Source organism: Microplitis demolitor, chromosome 6 (genome assembly GCF_026212275.2).
Source record: "Microplitis demolitor isolate Queensland-Clemson2020A chromosome 6, iyMicDemo2.1a, whole genome shotgun sequence".
Lineage (NCBI taxonomy): Eukaryota > Metazoa > Arthropoda > Insecta > Hymenoptera > Braconidae > Microplitis > Microplitis demolitor.
The window spans coordinates 6452209-6471781 of NC_068550.1; the positions used below are offsets into that span (position 1 = coordinate 6452209).

A 19573-nucleotide genomic window follows, 5' to 3' on the forward strand; every position below is an offset into this window, starting at 1 on the left:
TATGTCACTGTCATTAATTTTTTGTACATATATATATATATATATATATATATATATATATATATATATATATATATAGAGCACCTTAGAATGGAATCATTAGAGTAACATTAAACAATTAATGAGTGCGTCAATAAAGAAATAGAAAAAATTTACTTTATTCAATATGAGTAAGTATATATTACTTAAGTACTTTATTTTTTTTTTTTTCAATTCCAGGGAAGCTATTAATTATTATTTTTTTTTAACTAGATAATTTAAAAATGAAAATAATAGGGTTGTTTTTATTAAATATCGGGTCTTTGGTTATTTCCGTTCATGTGAGTACTTTATTTCTACAATAAATATAGCATTGCTATTAATAAATTAAAGGTGTGCGAATAATATTCAGATCGAATCGAAACAACTATTTGATTTAAAATTAAAAAATTCCTCGATTCAAATCGACAGGATTCTGATCAACTTTCAAAGTTTGCGCACCTCAAGCGCATTGGCACCCGACTATTTTTGAGTACCTTACTCAGTTTTAATCTTCTCTACACGTTTTAAAGTTACAGAGTAAGTTTAAAATTATTTTATTATACACGGAGAGAAAAATATCGTCAGAATGACTATCCAATGTATCTTCAAATGACGTATCGTCAGAATAACGATTCGTATATCTAATTTAAGAATACTCACATGTAAATTTAACAATCTATAGTATCGTTAATTTAAAGATATGCATTTAGGTTAGGATGAGTATTTATTTATTTAATTTAAAAATACGACAAACAGCCTTTGTAACGATATGTAGTTTCGTTGATATAGGTATCTGTATCGCCAGCGTAAGGATCCGTATAGTTAAATTGGATATATGTTTCATCGTTCTTAGTTACCGTATGCTTAAATACAGAGTTGGCGCAATAGTCATGTCAGAAATACATGAAATGCCTAAAATAAGGATACGGGTCGTCATTTTGACGATCCACTGTGAGGATTCTCTGTAGAGCTGAATTGGCTATACCGCGTATCGTTAAGTAAGTTGACTATATACTATAAGTTGTATTTATACAGAGAATTTATTGAAAAATAATTATAATGCAATATAAAGTTGATTCTTAATTATGTTATTTTCCAAGTTAATAATCTAGTTGAGGAGAGTTCTGATGTCAATTAATTAACTTATTTCTTGTAATCGCGATAACTCTCAAATAAAACGGCCCACGGACCTAATTTTTTACAAGCGTTAGTTTGGTGACTACAAGAACCCTGTCATAAATCACTATTATACTCTTTTTGATTGAATTGTAATTAATAAAAGCTTAACTTGTAATTTATGAAAAATTTCGCTGCCATTTTTATTTTTACTATTGTTATTATTTTTTTCCTTTTTTTACTCCACCAAAAACTACAGCAGCACTAGCGTAACAGTAGGATTGAAAAGAGCGGCATCTAAGACAAAAAGGCGGGATATTTAAAAAAATAATTAACTGAAAATAGGAAATAAGAAAATCGAATTAATAATTTAAAAGTTTAATAAAAATTTATAATAAAAAAAAAAATTAATATTATAAAATAAAAGTAATGATTGAATATAAAATGAGATTGAGGTGTACACTTTTGGATTGTTCAAAATTTTTAATTTTGATTTAATGAAGAACTTAGTGTTTAAAGTAACCAAAAATTATTTTTTCGTAGATTCGTGCCTGAGTTCTATTTACCTTCAACAAAAATTTAAATTATCAAAATAAAATGAATGGAAAACTTAAGAAATATACGATATGAAATTCAAATTAAATAGTTTGATTCGATTCAACACAAATAATTCGTAAGTTCGAATTATTCGCACACCCCTATAATGAATAAAATGTATAAATAGGTGAAAACTAATTGGATGACCGCCGTAGAGAGTCGAATATTGAGCAACCATGGCTGTAAAGGTACTTAAATTATGCACGTGAATTTACTACACAGAAAAAAACTATTTGTAACCACAAGATAAGAGAATTTACGGTAACAAACATCCGCCTTAATATACGGATAATGAACAAATCGTTATGATAACGATGGTCTTGTAACCCTAGCGAACTATTTGTTGTACCTAGCAATGGTTTGTAACTGCGAAAAAACTGTTGTGTTACAGTAAAAAAATTAACTTGTCAAAATAACAGATTGAATTTATTTATATAGAGTAACAAAATAACACTTGTCCCCATTATCGACGGCAACAGCTCTCTTCACAGAGAATCTATCGATTTCCATACTTGCTAATATAATTTTTCTAGTGCAGGGGGTTGTATTAAAGTACCTGAACAGTTGTCGCCCTATAACTTCATTTTTTATATTTCTTCGTGCGATTATGTGGCCGGAATCGCTACTTTTGCCCATTTTCGAGACCAATACAGCTCTCCTGCTTGGACTTCACAAGTAACCTTAATTGCTGATATGATTTTTCTAGTGCAGGAAATCGTATTTAACGCACCTGAACAGTTGTCACTCTGTAACCTTATTTTTTACAGATTTTTTCGTACGATTATGTGGCCAGAATCGGCATTTATTCCCATTTTTGCCCATTTCCAAGGCCAATAGTTCTCCTGCTTAGACTCCACAAATAGCCTTAATTGCTATTATAATTTTCTAGTGCAGTGGGTCCTATTCAACACCGGAATTAGTTGCCTGCTCTGAAATAAGATGATATTATAATGAATATCATGTGTTTTCGTAACAAATTGACCTCCCAACTACGTCACAATTTTATTCGTAATCATAACAATTTCATTTGTTACCGTAACCTTATCATGTTTGTCACATAACAAAATAGTTCGTTATCCCACTTTTTTCTTTAAGAACAAGTTTTTTTTTCGTGTAGTTTCGAAATATAAATAAATGATAGTCAATTTATTTTTTTGGTGACACTAGTTGACAATGAGCTTGATTCCAATGATAAAAATGATGATATTCAAATACCAAGAGAATTTCACGTGCAAAAATATGACACCAAAGATGGAATAGTCGTGGAATTGTGTGAATTTCTACCACGGCGACAAATTGGAATTTATTATAAGGCGGGTATGTTAGTAGTGACTCAACGCAAGATGCCCAACGAGCCGAGGTCGATAAATAAAAATTATAAAGAACATGATTTGCAAAAGCGTGTACCTGATCACACGATGATTGTACTGAATCCATCGGAAATAAATCCATCTAAGCCTTTGGCAATATATCATGGTAATAAATATATTTATGTTTATCAAGGTAACCAACCTGAAAGTGAAACAAATATCAGCGCTGACGATTCTGAAGAAGAGAAAGACGACAAATTTTATGAACCTGACCTTTACCTGAGCATAGGAAATGATTATGACATATGTATTAATAAAACAGATTTTAAATTATATAAACTCGTACAGATATACTATCGTGAGAATAAATTATTTATATCCCAACGTAATACGCCGAATAATAATAATTCTAATGATGAGACTATAGCAGCTGGCTTGCGATATGTTGGGTCTGATAAAACTAAAATTTTTCTTGATCCGAAGAAAATAGATCCTAAGAAAGAAGTTTGTATGCAGCATGGTGATAATTCTATTTATATTTATCAAGATAGAAAACCTGATTTAAGTTTACGTGAAAACAAACCTGATGATATTAAATATTTGCCCGAAGGTTTTAGCCCCAATGTCGGGGAGAGAAAACCTATGGCTGAAATCACTAAAATAATGCCTGAACCTGATGAGGAAAAATCTGAATCTGTAATAGACATTACTTTTGATTCTGGAGAAACGCTTAGCATATTTCCATTTGAATTTGATGATAAAAAGCTACTTTTTATATTATTTGAAAATAATATGATGAAAGTTACACAAATAGGCGCACCTAGAGAATATTATGAATCTGAAGAGAATGTTGAAGAATTAAGTATAATAACATCTGATGAAAATAAATTAATAGTACATCCTACTGCATTGTTTCCACGAGCTCAACTAAAAATACGACATGAAAATGGCAAAATATATCTTTGGATTGGGACTGATGAGTTACCAAATGTTAATATAGATCGACCTGATATTATTCAGGCTGTGGAACGAGAAAGTGTTATTTGGGATCTTAACAATTACATTATCATAGATAACATTATCGAAAATGGAAAAGTATTTGTTTTACTACCTGGAATATTCAACGAATCTAATTTAGTTTCGATAGCACTTGATAACAGTAGTAACTTAAAAATAACACAAATTGGTACACCTCAAGAAACATTAGACAGGCCGGAAAAATATAAAAATTTTAAAATAAAGACATCAGATAGAAATAAATTGTTACTACACCCGAAAAAAGTTCATCCGTATAGATACATTCATATAAAACATGAAAATGGATCAATATATGTTTCGTGCGGTAATCCCGAAATACCATTCGTTAATACTGATGTATCTGGGATTATTGAAATTATTGAACCAAATCCAATAGTAGATACTGGACGTTGGTGGCCTGGTCCTAGTAACAAGTTACCTCAACCTGAAATTATTAAGACAGTGTTGGAACATAGAGGACCTATGCCTGATCACCAACAACCTGTCCACAATAACGATTCATCGATACCTGAATCTAAGCTGTCAGTGCCTGAATATACGGGATCTGAACCTAGTTACACGTCGTCTAATTCTTATGATGAAAAACCAAAACCCGATCACAAACCAAGTAAACCTAATGCCTCAACAATACAAGATATCAATAAATCCTTTGATGATTCATTGCCTGTAGTACTCGCTCCAAATATGTTTAATCCTAATAAATTGGTTGTAGTTTCCCATAAAAAACATAGAATAAATGTCTATCAAATTGATCGAGACGAAGACGATGATGAAGATGACAATGAGGATAATTCAGGCTACATCGACTTACATTACCAGATAACCAATAAATGGACAGCATCATTTGATCCTCGTAAAATAAATCCCAACAAAATGATTGTCATTTACTACATCAATAAGACAACTTATGTAAATACTGCAGAGGGGGTAAAAAATTACTTTTTAGTTTAAATTGTAATTGAGAAATCGTTATTCTGGGCAAAATAAATTCTAATTCATTGAGTATTCAATAGTTATATTTTATTTATTTTTTCCTTAATTAGAATTGATATTTATTAGAATATTATAAATTTAATAAAAAAGTCATGTTCACTTAAAAAAAAATTTGTACAAAGACCTGGAAATAAAAGATTTCTTTGTTAACTTTAACTTTAAATTGTAACTAAAACTGGTAATTAAGCTAATGACAAAAAAAACCCAAGTATAATCTCAATTAGTTATTTTTTTTGAAATTACATTTTTTGTTGTTGATACCAATAGCTAATTATTATTATTATTATTATTATTCTATTGTTCTCATTATTATCATTAAGGCTTTTCTCTGATAATCACGATTTTATTAACGACATTAGTAGAATATATATATGTCTAGAGCACTTAGAAAATGTATGCATTATTAGCGTAACATTTAGAAATTAGCAAGTGCGTCAAAGAAGAAATATAGAAAATTTACTTTATTCAATATGAGTAAGTATATATTACTTAAATACTTTATTTATTTTATTGCCAGGAAGGCTATTGATTATTATTATTTTTTTTTTATCAGATAATTTAAAAATAACAATAATAGCATTATTTTTATTAAATGCCGTATTTCTGGTTATTTCCCATCAGGTAATTACTTTACAACTACTTTACTATACAATAAATATACCCTAGTAACATTCTTAAGGAAATCTTACGTAAATTTGTATCTTCAGTCTTTAACTAGTCTGCATCATCAGTCTTGAACAAGTCTGAGGCAAAATACTTCCGTAAGATACGTTAAGTAAATCTGTTAAGATGAATTAGCTGAGACTTGCTGCAGAATTGCTTAAGATACCTGGACATGGCCACCCTTACTTCGTTACTTCCTGAGCCGTCTATTCAGCATTAGTCTAGTAAATTCAGTGGCGCTCACTAAATATTCGATATAATTTTATCGAGTGATAATATTATTAATTTGTAGCACTTTAAATTTAAATGAGGACAACTGGGTCAGCTATAGGTACTGTGTGTTGAGCTTGAAGTGATTTGGAGAAAAAGAAACCCGATATCTTAAGCAATTCTGCAGCAACTCTGACCTAACATTGATATATAGTAGATATATTGGTTAAGAATTGCTGCAGACTGTTTCTACAGATTTCCGTAAGTCTTTAAGAAGAATCTTAAGCAAGACTTGATGAAATCTTCGGCAAATATACTTTTGAAATACATCTTCTTCAAGTCTTGTTTAAATCTTCCGTGTAAGAAATTTGTTGAAGACATTTGTCAAGTAACTTGATTAAGACAGTGCTACTAGAGATTGATATATTAATAAACAAAATGTATAAATAGTTGGAGACTGATCGGGTGTCCGAGGAAAGGAATAAAATATTTAGCGACCATGGCTGCAAAGGTAATTACGCGCGAGAATTTACTATTTTAAAATATAGAGAAATAATAAAATAAAAATAAATAATAAAATTGCAGAAGGAGAATGTGAAATTATTGAAATAGAATTACCGCGCAGGCACAAACGATCGGCTGACTCAACAATTAATCTTCCAATGAAAGCATTTGGTCGACAAATTAATTTAAATCTTCGTCAATCTGATAATAAAGTTTTATTTGGACCAAATACTCCAGTTTATATTGCGCAATCAAGTACAAATATTAAAAAAAAATTATTCGGAGTAAGTTTATTCATGAAAATTTTTAGTTAATTTAATAATTAATTGTAATTATTTTTCAGGAATTTAGTTCACGAATGCGCTCAAAACTTTATGAAGACGAACAACATTTAGCAGCATTCACTTTAGATGATTCCGAGGACGGGTCATTTCAAATAAAAGTAAAATTTTTGATAGATCATTAGAGTTATTATTTAGTATAATTTTAAAAATTATCTCGTTATTGTTTTTCTAATGATTTAGTCCGGATACATTGGCTCCGAAAATTTAAAAATTGACCGATTACATCGTTATTCTAATAGTTCCCAACGACAGCCTTATTTAGCTAAACTTACGTTCGGCGACTTATTAAGTTTTGTAGGTGACAGTAAGTATTTATTATGTTAACTATTGGTATCATAACAAGTAATTAGTCAAAGAATAAGTACTTAAAACAATTAATAAAAATCTTTAGCTATAGGAATACGCATAAGATTTCAAAATCCAAGCAGACCAGAAATTCCGATCCCTGACATAATTTATCCCGAAATATTAATAGTTGTTGACTATGCTCTTTTTCAACAATATGGTCAATCATCGTTGCCACACGTTGTTGAATTTTGGCACCAAGTTGATATGATATATCGTCAAATTCAAAATCCTGAGTACCGATTGAATATCGCTGGCATTGTAGTTCCTCAGGTATCTGAATATTTTATACGTAATTATATCATTCATTTATTAACTATTTTTAGCATTAATCATAACAAGAAGTAAAATCGAACCAATAAAAATTAAAAAACAAAAAATAGTTAATCAATATAATTATTCGTATAAATTCAGGATGAACAAGTTTTTAGTTTTTTAAATTCGAGAATGAACTATGAGTCGGCTTTAGATAAAATGTCCTCATGGTTGAAAAAAGCTAGCAATTCAATTCCATATAGTACTTATGACGTTCATATGGCTATGACTGTGTATGTATTTATTTAAAATAATAATAATAATAATAAAAACCTATTCATTAAGGATAAAAAAAAATTTAATAAATTTATTTAATAACTTAGCCACTATGATCATGAATTATGGATTCAAACGTCAACTGCTGGAGTGACAACAACACCAAGTGCTTGTTCTGGTACACTTTATGGAATTCCATTCGGAGGAATCACTAGTGATAGGGGAAATAAAGCACAAAATCATCTCGTTGCTGCTCATGAGTTAGGTCATGCGTAAGTTTCATGATTATTAAATAACTTTTATTTAACGCATGTACGGTTATCCTGTTTTATCATAGCGCCAGTCATCGACCGGTGTACTATCCCTGATAGCCGCACTCTAAATATAATTGCTCAGAAAGTTCTGCAGTGAAACATTTACGGTTAACTTAACGACAGTTTCTGGTAAACCTTGGCTGGATAATCTTTGTGTGCAAGTTGATGCAAATCTACTGCCGTCAATTTGAAGTGAAACTTTCAATCAACTTAATGTCATTATCTGACAGTAACACTTGTAGTGAAATTGAATTTAAGTTTACAGACAATTAACTGCCAACTTAAAGGTAACTGTTTGCTCTTCAACACTTTCCTTTAATTAAGTTACCTATAGAATACGGCAGTAGCTTGTAGGTTAGGCTGGCTATCAGGGATAATAAACGAGAAGAAAATGCAGATTTCTAGATTTTTCACCAGCGTGACATAATGAGCTCATAATGACATTCTCCTGATGCAGCTTTAAAAAAATTTTTTTTTGCAGTCTTATACTTTGTGAATATTCAGGTCACAGGATGTGCTTTGTTACTGTAACCTGAAAATCCTGTTGCAGCACCTATTTTTTTTTTCATGTGCCATAATATGTATGTTTGTCGTTTCTATAACCGATATTAAAAAAAAAAACGGTTATAATGCGTGATAGAAAATTTCTCTCTTATTATTATTTTAAATTTTTAAAAATAAAATAATTAGGTTGTATAAAAAGACGTTTTTTTTTTTTGTGTAGATTGGGTGCAAATCATGATACGTGGGGTGATCCTTCAGATCTTATAATGGCATCTGCAGCAAGTCCAAATTCACAAAGTATATGGTCACGAAGATCAATTCAGGAACTACACGATACTTTAAAGTAAATGGAATAATAATTACTACCTTATTTATAGTTTACCATTTACTAATTATTGTTTTTTTAACCAACTTAAATTACAGAGTAAGAGATTTTTCCTGCATGTATAATAAACCTGATGTGGGTTACGATAGTAAATATCCACCAGCTGGTAATGGGTACTCAGAACCTACAGATAATAGTGATAGTAATGACGATGAGTATAGTAATGATGATAAGTATAGTAATGATAATGAGTATAGTATTCATGAAACTTTTACATCGACCAATGACGATAATATATTAGTATTTGATTTAAGCGAATTTGCACCCGATAAAAAAATAGCTGTTTTTTATCAACTGAACATATTAGTGATAACTCAATGGAATATGGAGAAAGTGCCGAGATCGTGGTCTCGAAACCAAGAAAAAAGTGATTTACGAAAACGTGAACCTGATACTAAGAGAATAATATTGAATCCCGCTACTATAAATCCATCCAAACCGATACACTTTACGCATGACAAGGGATACATTTACATTTATCAGATGGCTGACACTTCAAGCTATGAAAATGTTGAATCTACTAGACATAAATTAGACCCAACAAATAAACCCGATTTACACATTTCGACTAAGATTACGAATAAAATTTTCGTGAAGAGAAGTGATTTCAATCTTAATAAAATGGTTAATGTATTTGTTAAAAACCAAAGATTGTATGTGTCCCAGAGTAATGCACCGAAAAATGATAACTTAAAACTGACTGCATTCCCTAAGATACAATATTGTCAAAATGCTAATCAACCGATTACACTTAATCCATTACTGCTAAATCCTGATAAAGAATTTGAAATAGTGTGTTCATTTAATATAATATGTATTGTAGAACAATCGGATACTTATTCACGTTTTAGTAAAGATGACTTTGAAAATTTAATGCATGAAGCCAATAATGAAACATTTGTAACTGAAACCGCTACTAGGGTGCCTGTACCTGACATATTGGGGACAACTCCTAAATCTGATCTGAAATCACCTGTAACTGATTTCAACATTGCAGTAGAATCAGAAGTTTTGATTGCGATATTTCCTTACGAATTTAATCTTGACAAATTGGTATTGATATCATTTGAGAATGGGAGATTGAAAGTGACACAAATAGGCGCGCCTGAGGAAACAAACCCTAATTTATTGGACGGGTTGGATATTTTACACACAGTAACGTCAGATAAAAACAAATTATTATTACATCCGGCTCGTATTCCTTCTCAAGATGAAATAAAAATGATCCACCGTAATAATGACATATATATTTGGACAAAGTCTAATCAGGAACCAGATATTAATGTTGATAACCCTGACCTTCTTCAAGTAATTCGACCGGAAATGGATTTCAATAACACTCCAGACATTGTCAGTATGACTGATGAAATTGGTAAAGGTAATGAATTTAATCCAGAAGAAAATAGACCTGAGCGACCTGTTCCTGATAATGGATCACCAGAATCGCATGATGAAGTGATTCTTAAACCTGATCATCAAAAACCGGAATCCGATCATAAACCGAGTGAAATTAATAATTCAACAATTGAAGATTTTAGTAAATTTTTTGAAGATTCATTGCCTATAGTACTCACTTCAAATAAGTTTAATCCAAATAAATTGGTCGTAATTTCTCATAAAAATCATAAAATAAATGTTTATCAAGTTGAACGAAATGGTAATAATGCTGATTTAAATGCAGGTTATGTTGATTTACATCACTCTTTTTCTGATAAAACGACATTAACATTTGATCCACTTATGATTGATCCTAAAAAAATCATCATCATCAATTATATTGATAACAAAATCCATGTTAATTCTGCTCCATTGTAAAATGTTATTGTCGTATTCTGTTGTTATCAAATAAAAAATATGATATTTAGAAGTTGTTAATTATCGTAATAATTGTTGTTAATCTAAAGTAAAATGCAGTTACTAATCATTAATCTTAATGGATCTTAATGGCATATGTTTTAGATCTGCTTAAAATTATTTTTATGTTTTGGGAAAAACCCACCATTTGATATTTTTTGTATGATAACATTTCAATTGACGTAAAAATCACATTACAGAGCATTACTAATTGTATGAGATAATTGTCGTTATCATATATATTTTTAACAGACAATAAATATATCTATGAGCTCATAGAAATCAATAAAAAAATTTTATTAATGCCTTTAATTATTTTAAACCCGATTCCTTCTGTTTATTTTTTCTAATGTACATTATCATTTTTAAACATCAAGTATAATATTTATTGGGTATATTTCCTCGGAAAAAAGGACCTTTTATATGTACTTGAAGACCGGAACGTTTTTTGCCGAACGAAAATAAAAAAAAAAAAAAAATGAAAAGTAAAAAATCTACGGAATCTAGATTTCTGAAATTTTTCGCATAGGCTAGTATGTGAGCCGAAAATTGCAGCCACCTCAAATTACCCCTAAGTCGTCCGTAAGCAGTAGAATTTCATAAATTTTTTTCATTTTCGTTGCGCGAAAAACGTTCCGATCTTCAGGTAGATCCTTTTATCGATTTATCCTCGAATTACTTTTGAACTAGGAGTTATAACTTGGTTTTGTAAATTGTACTCAAAACTGCAATGAGCTCTGATTTCTCATACGTAACTTTTTTTACCGATTTTTTTTTTTTCTATGGTCTTGCAAATTTTAGAAAAAGTCGAGGAAATTAATTCTTACAGATTTGTACTCTAATTATTTTCAAGTCATAAGTTATACCTCAATTTTGTAAAATTCACGTTGTAGCTTACATATAAGCAATAAATATACACTATAATAATTTTATTCTCAATTGATTAGTTCATTTCTTATGGTGTTTCAAAGGTATAATAATAAATTCCGTAAGATCGCAATAGACAATATGGTTCTTTTCACAAAAATTGTATTGCAAAAATTAAATTTTGCAAAATAATATTTCCAATTGACGTAAAGTGGCTTTACTAAATTGAAAACATTAAGAAGACATAATACTCATTAATTATTATTTAAATGATATTGTAAAATCAAATTTAAATTTAATTTCTGTGTCAGAATAATACGAAATACAATAATTAGATTTCTTTATGAAATCTACCTAAAAATCAAATTTTTAAATTGATTTAGGTAAGAAATATATACTTCTGGGTATAGTCTGATGACACTGGGAATGATTATTATTAATGCGGGGTGGGTGGGGGGAAGGGTAAAACGGGACACTTAAGGAAATACTAAATTTTTGAGGACTTCAATACGTTAAATTTTTTTTTTTAATAATATTAAAAATAAATAAAGAAAATTTTCAGTTGCTTTAAAAAAAAAATTTCATTTTTTGCGGGAAAAATGGGGAATCCTCTAAAAAAAGTGAAAAAAAAATTTTCAGGATAATAAATAAATTTGATCAAATTAAATTTTATTATAAGTAATTAACATAAATAAAAATTACATTTCACATAATTATTGGATGCGAAGAAAGAAAACAAAATTCTTAATAGTTTTTATCATAAAATAAATATTGTTAAAATTTTTCGACTGACACTTTTGATTTTTGAAATAGTTTAACTATTTACTTTGAATTGTTAATTTTTTATTTGTTAATCACTCTTTATCATTAACTCCGAAGTAAAAGATTTGAGTTAATATTTAATCTCAAAGAAGATATTTTCAAAAAAGCAATTGTATGTTACTGAAAGTGATTGATTATAAAATAATGAAGTTTATTAAATTTCAAAATTTTCAAAATTGTTGACATTTTCAAGTTGATTATCGAATTACAACTAAAAAAATTTGACACTGGGAGTTCTTTTATTGTAAATAGATAAGAAAAGAAATCAAATTGATTCCATACTATTTTTTTTACAAAATCAAAATTTTCGAAAATGGTAAGAAACAAATTCAAAATAATGCTCAGCTATATTTACAAAATGATTTTGAAATGTCAAAAAACAACGTTTGAAAAAAAAATTTCTTATAAAATTTAGGGGGTACTCTCCCCCCCCCCTCCCCTTCATCATTATTATTATTATTTTTGTTGAAATAAACTGTTAATTTGACACTAGTAATTAAATTAACGACCCGGAAAAAAACCCACTTGCTGTTATCACAACAATGTATCGGATAAATTATTTTTTTCTTTGTCCGCATCAAAAAATTTTTTATTGCTATATTGTTATCACTCATATCTTTACAAAGTACATTATTCGATAGATATAAAATAGATTATACATATATAGAGTGCTTAAAAAACTTATACGTTATTAGCATAACATTAAACAATTATCGAGTGTGTCAATGGAGAAATAGAAAAAATTTACTTTCTTCGATATGAGTAAGTATATATTACTCAAGTACTTTATTAATTTTTTTTTAATGCTACACTGTGAAAAATTCCCAACAAATTTTACTATGGGTGCATTGTAACACCGGACCATAAGAAAACTGGCACAAAATTTACAAGAGTACCATAGTAAACGTATGCGCATAGGTCTCAATCGTGTTGTCTGCGCATACCGTTAACTATGGGACACTTGTAAATTTTGTACCAGTTTTCTTATGGTCCGGGGTTACAATGCACCCATAGTAAAATTTTTAGGAAATTTTTCACAGTGTAGGGATGCTATTAATTATTATTTTTTTTTAAACTAGATAATTTTAAAATAAAAATAATAGGGTTTTTTTTATTAAATGCCGTGTCTTTGGTTATTTCCGATCAGGTGAGTCCTTTAATTATGCAATAAATGTAGTATTGATATTAATAAATAAAATGTATAAATAGTTGGAGAGTGGGCGAGTGTCCGAAGAACGGAACAAAATATTTAGCGAACATGGCTGCAAAGGTAATTACGCGCGAGAATTTACTAATTTTAAAATATTTAAAAATAATGAAATAACAATAAATAATAAAATTGCAGAAGGAGAATGTGAAATTATTGATATAAAATTACCACGCAGACACAAACGATCGGTCGACTCAACGATATATCTTCCAATTAAAGCATTTGGCCGTGAAATAAATTTAAAACTTCGTCAATCCAATGGAATTCTCGTCGGACCAAATACTCCTGTTTATTTAGCACACTCTGCCACAAACATTGAGAAACGATTAGGAGTAAGTTTGTAAAATGGCATTGATAGTTAACTGAATATTTAATGATAATTATTTTTCAGTACTTTAGTTTTAATATGCGATCACAACTTTATAAAGACGAAGAACATCTAGCAGCATTCACAATAGATGATTCCGCGGATGGGTCACCTCAAATAAAAGTAAAATTTTTTATAAATCATTATTAGAGTTATCAATGCATACAAATTTTAACAATTATCTCATCATTGTTTTTCTAATTATTTAGTTTGGATTCATTGGCTCTGAAAATTTAGTTATTGATCGATTACATCAGAATTCTAATAGTTCTGAAGATGATAATCCTTATTTAGCTAGATGTTCACTTCAAGAAATCTATGATGGAATTTCATGGCGTCAGTATATTATAGATAAATAAATGGATAAATATATAAAAGTAAATATACTAAAAATAATTTTCTAAAATTTTTAGTACTTGGCATTGGAAGTGGTAAATCACATCCACAAAGACCGAATATACCGATCCCCGATATAATTTATCCGGAAATATTAGTGATCGTCGATCATTCTATTTACAGTCGTTACAAGGATCAAAGTATATTTAAGTATATTTTACAATTTTGGAGCGGAGTTGATTCAATATATCGCCAATTAAAAAATCCTCAATACAAATTGAGTATCGCTGGTGTTGTCATTGCTCAGGTAGGTAAAATAAATTTATATAATTTGTTACAGTTAAATCTTTTAATAAAAATGCGTACGTGCCGTTGAGAAATTATAGTTGAGCTAAAAAATATTATAATAAAAACGCAAATTGAAGTCATCAGTTTCAACACTATCCAGTAGTTTACGAGTAATTGAACTTTTGATGAAATGAATTTTTAATGTTAATTAAATGGGAAATTAAAATTAAAATAACGACCTTTTAGTTGAGCTAGAGCGTCTGTCTTTTGGTAAGATTTTTTTCTCGGCAACTCCTAATAATTCAGGGAGTAAGAGTGAAAAAAAAAATTATACTTTTTTTTTTTTTTTAATTACCTTATACTAGTCCCAAAAATTAAAGGATAGAAAAATAAATTCGAATTTTTCGGGTGATTTTCAACATGCTGTAACTTGGTAAAAAATGATGGTAGAGTGAAAATAAAAAAAGCGAATTGTAGCCTCAAGTTTCTAGTTTTTAGATCCGGACTTAAACTTTTTTTATTATGCACAGTTTCGGAGTAATCTTGAGAAAACTGATAAAAAAAAATGTTCAAAATTTTTGCTCGTCTTTCAACAAGTCTATGGGCTTCAATGAATTTTTTGGAGAATCTGATCCTATGATTCTTTTAGGAAATTTTATGCCCCTTAATTTTGCGGCCTCAAAAAGTCTCTCCAACGATTTAGCGCCGAATTATCATTGATCAAAGCAAAAAAAGTCCATTTTGACTTTGATAATTAATAACTCCGGACATATTGGTCGTACAGATAATGGAAGTAGAGTTTTGAAAACTGGAAAACATTCTCTATAAGACAAAATTAGTGGCTTTTGATGGAAAAATTTTTTTTGAACCGATAATGTCTATTAAAAAACAGGTAATAATTCGCATAGTTAAGGATATTTGGAAATCTTGCTATGACTTTGGATATAACGGATGAACAAAGGATATCGTCGTTCTTTTTCAACCTCAAAGTGTTCTAAAAAAAACCCTGAAAATTTTAAAGCGCTGCGATTTTATTTTCTTAGTGTCCCAAAGCTTTAAATTAATCGATTTTGCCAAAAATTACCATAATATATATATTTTACATTTAAATATTTATATATTTTTAAAATTACAGAATGAAAATACCTTGCCATTTTTGAATCCATCATCAGCATTGTTTTCAGGAGAACGATTAATAAGCTATAACTCGGCATTATCGGGAATGACCTCATGGTTAAAAAAAGCAAAATCTTCGATTCCTTATAGTAGTTATGACGCTCATATTATCATGGCCCCGTAAGTATTTTATTCAACATACGAATTTGTAATAATGCAAAAAAAAAAAAAAATAATGTAATTAAAAAAATTAGGTATACCGATGGTGTTATTGCGAGAAGTATGACTATTGGACTCGCAGCCAGGCCAAGTGCTTGCTCTGCTGCAATATTTGAGAAACCACTAGGAGGAATCATTTATGAGCCTTATAATTTCAATGGTATTGTTACCGGTGCGCATGAGCTCGGCCATATGTAAGTTGAATAATAATTGTACATTGTGTGAACAGTGATGAAACTGAACGATATCAGATTAGGTTGAAGTTGTCTACCTGTGCTGTAGGCAAGCTCTGAATTACCCGCAGTCCGAAATCGTGTCTCAACCTGTGTCACACTATATTTTTTTGATGACTTGTATTGGAACTGAAGTTTCAGTGTCAGCAAGCCAGTCAGAAGCAAGTTAATTTACGACTAATAGTGTGATCAATTATTAGCGTAAACGTTGGTTGTCATTTGCAATCTATAATTAAGCAGAAACTATAATTACTTGAATTTACGATTTATCCAAATAATTTAAATCTTTTCGTAATATTCATAAATTTTCAAACTATTCGTTAATTTTAAAAATATCCGAAGGTTTTTAATTATTTGTGACTTTTAAAAGTACTCGATTCGAATTCGCGATCTTATCTAAGCTGTATGTAAATACTTCTGACAAAAATTTATAGTTATTTATAAAATTGTTACAATTTTAAGTTGTTCAAAAACAAATTTTGGAATTATTCATATCGACTGACTGTAGAGACACTGGAACTTTAAGTTTCGATGCTGGTATTATGAAAATTATCATTAATTACAATATTACAAATGTGAATATTTTCATTATAGATTGGGCGCCGATGATGATGATCAGGGTAAGTGTGGTTACAATAACGTAATGGCACCTGCAAAAAACGAGTTACAAAGGACGACTTGGTCACAGTGTTCGATAAATGATTTCCATGTAACTCTTCAGTAAGTAAATAATAATCAGTTTGATTTGAGTTAATTATTTATTGTTTATTTGTTGAAATTTTTTTTTAAGGACATATGATTTTTCGTGCATGTACAATGAGCCTGATCTGGGGTACAATAATTTTGAAAATAATTATTTATTAAGTGACAATGAACCTCTTCATTATAATCATAATAATAATAATCTAAGACCAGAAGAGTTTCACGTAGAGATAGATAATGGTGATAAATTGGAAGTTAGTTTCAATGACTTTTTACCTTACAGACAAATTAAGATCTTTTATAGGAAAAATAAATTAACAGTAACCCAACGAAATACGGGCAAAGAAACGATTTATTCAAGTAATAATAGAAAAAATTTTAAAAAATGTGTTCTCGATAACCTGAACGTGACAATAAATCCGTCTAAAATAAATTCATCTGAAGTAATAAGTATTTACCATGAAAAAAATAGAATTTATGTTTACCAGGGCAGTAAACCTGAATGTTATAGGGTTGATGAACGTCGCATACCCGATGTACCTAAAAATAATGTGGATAATAAACCCGATCTACACTTGTCGGTAGAAGATGATGATATAATTTATGTACAAAAAGCAGATTTCAACGTTAACAAGTTGGTAGGGATATATTATCGTGATAATAAATTATTTATATCCCAACGTGATTCACCGAAAAATTTTAATTCTTATGATGAGACTGTAGCAATTGACTTGCAATATGTCGGGTCTGATAAAACTAAAATTTTTCTTGATCCGAAGAAAATAGATCCTAAGAAAGAAATTTGTATGCAACATGATGATAATTCTATTTATATTTATCAAGATAGAAAACCTGATTTAAGTTTACGTGAAAATAAACCTGACGAAATTAAATATTTGCCCGAAGGTTTGAGTCCCAATGTCGGGGAGAGAAAACCTACAGCTAAAAATATTAATGACTCGTTTGCTTCTGATATTATTAATGATAATAATAGAATACCTGTGCCTGAAATCACTAACAAAATGCCTCAATCTGATGAAGAGAAATCTAAACCTGTTATAGACATTACTTTTGATTCTGGAGAAACGCTTAGCATAGGACCATCTGAATTCGATGAAAGAAAGCTATTTTTTATACTATTTGAAAATAATCTGATGAAAGTTACACAAATAGGTGCACCTAGAGAACCTTATTCGTATGGAAGGAATCTTGATGAGTTAAGTACAATAACATCTGATAAATATAAATTGTTAGCACATCCAACTGCATTCTCGTCACAAGTTGAACTAAAAGTACGACATGAAAATGGTAAAATATATTTTTGGATTGGAATTGATGAGTTACCGAGTGTTAATATAGAATCGCCTAATGCTGTTGAGGCTGTGGAAAAAGAAAGTGTAATTTGGGAAGTTCAAAAGAACATGCTTTTGATACCTGAAATTTTTGAAAGTGGAAAAATACATGTTTTATATCCAAGAGTATTTAACAAATTGAAATTGGTATCAATAGCACTTGATGACAATCATAAACTTAAAATAACACAAAAAGGTACACCTCTTGAAGACAGAACGTATATACCAAGGAAATACAATAATTTTGAAATTAAGACATCGGATAGAAATACATTGTTACTACATCCAAAAAAAGTTAACCCTTATAAATATCTTCATATAAAACATGACAATGGATTAATATACGTTTCGTCCGGTACTCTCGAACATCCATTCGATAATACTAATGTATCTGAAATTATTGAAGTTATTGAACCGAATCCTAAAGTATATGCTGCACCTGGTCCTATTGACAAGACACCTAAACTCGGAGATAGGCCATCAGCGCCAAAATTTACTGGACCTGACCCTGGTTACAAACAACCTATCCACAATAACGGGCCATCAATGCCTGAATCTAAGCAACCAGTGCCGGAATATAGGGCACCTGAATCTGGTCACAGACAACCTGTCTACAATAATGGGTCACTAGCTTCTGGATATACGGGACCTGACCCTGGTTACAAACAACCTATCCACAATAACGGGTCATCAGTGCCTGAATCTAAGCAGTCAGTGCCTGAATATAAAGAATTTCAACCAAATCACACGACGTCTAATTCTTATGATGAAAAACCAAAACCCGATCACAAACCAAGTAAACTTAATGATCCAACAATACAAGATTTCAGTAAATTCATTGATGATTCATTGCCTGGAGTACTAACTTCAAATATGTTTAATCCAAAAAAATTGGTCGTAATTTCCCATAAAAAACATAAAATATATGTTTATCAAACTGACCGAGATGATGATGACGATGAAGATGACGATGAGGATAATTCAGGCTACATCGATCTACATTACTCGATACCTAAAAGAGGGACCATAACATTTGATCCTCGTAAAATAAATCCTAATAAAATGATAATCATTAACTACATAAATAAGAAAATTCATGTAAATACTGTTGAACTGTAGGAGGAAATTGTTAAAAATACTTTGTTATCAACGAAACTTAATATTATCACTTACTTCATAGATAAATAAAAATTATTAATGAATAGTAATGTGTTGCTCATAATGTATGTTAATAGCGCATGCGTACATTCTAATAACAAACTTGTCATCTGATGTCGTAGTATGTCTTAGTACGTCATGAATTCAATAAACTGATAAAAATAATATTAATCC

General features: G+C 29.9%; 3 protein-coding genes across 4 annotated transcripts; all 3 read left to right on the plus strand.

Annotated features, from left to right (window-relative positions):
* The first annotated feature begins 81 nt into the window (after nt 1–81).
* LOC103579851 (disintegrin and metalloprotease-like protein-4) lies at nt 82–5087 on the plus strand. 2 transcript variants are annotated; one of them, XM_008561404.3, is made up of 4 exons: nt 82–170; nt 253–320; nt 1862–1922; nt 2902–5087. In XM_008561404.3, exons 1-4 carry the CDS (start codon nt 167–169, stop codon nt 5031–5033), a joined length of 2265 nt encoding a protein of 754 aa, XP_008559626.2. In that variant the 5' UTR covers nt 82–166; the 3' UTR covers nt 5034–5087. The 2 variants fall into 2 exon arrangements, with proteins under 2 accessions (XP_008559626.2, XP_014294863.1); XM_014439377.2 differs by lacking the exons at nt 82–170; nt 253–320 and adding an exon at nt 330–558.
* Nucleotides 5088–5398: 311 nt separating this feature from the next.
* On the plus strand, nt 5399–11028 carry LOC103579849 (disintegrin and metalloprotease-like protein-5). The gene is made up of 11 exons (XM_008561403.3): nt 5399–5549; nt 5629–5696; nt 6399–6459; nt 6534–6736; nt 6796–6894; nt 6977–7100; nt 7188–7414; nt 7556–7689; nt 7780–7944; nt 8711–8833; nt 8914–11028. The coding sequence occupies exons 1-11, from the start codon at nt 5546–5548 to the stop codon at nt 10688–10690; spliced, it is 2985 nt and encodes a 994-aa protein (XP_008559625.1). The 5' UTR covers nt 5399–5545; the 3' UTR covers nt 10691–11028.
* A 1923-nt stretch (nt 11029–12951) lies between these two features.
* LOC103579848 (uncharacterized) lies at nt 12952–19570 on the plus strand. Its single transcript, XM_053740118.1, has 11 exons — nt 12952–13180; nt 13498–13565; nt 13628–13688; nt 13764–13960; nt 14020–14118; nt 14205–14331; nt 14409–14638; nt 15755–15915; nt 15990–16148; nt 16782–16907; nt 16978–19570. The coding sequence occupies exons 1-11, from the start codon at nt 13177–13179 to the stop codon at nt 19358–19360; spliced, it is 3615 nt and encodes a 1204-aa protein (XP_053596093.1). The 5' UTR covers nt 12952–13176; the 3' UTR covers nt 19361–19570.
* Nucleotides 19571–19573: the final 3 nt, after the last annotated feature.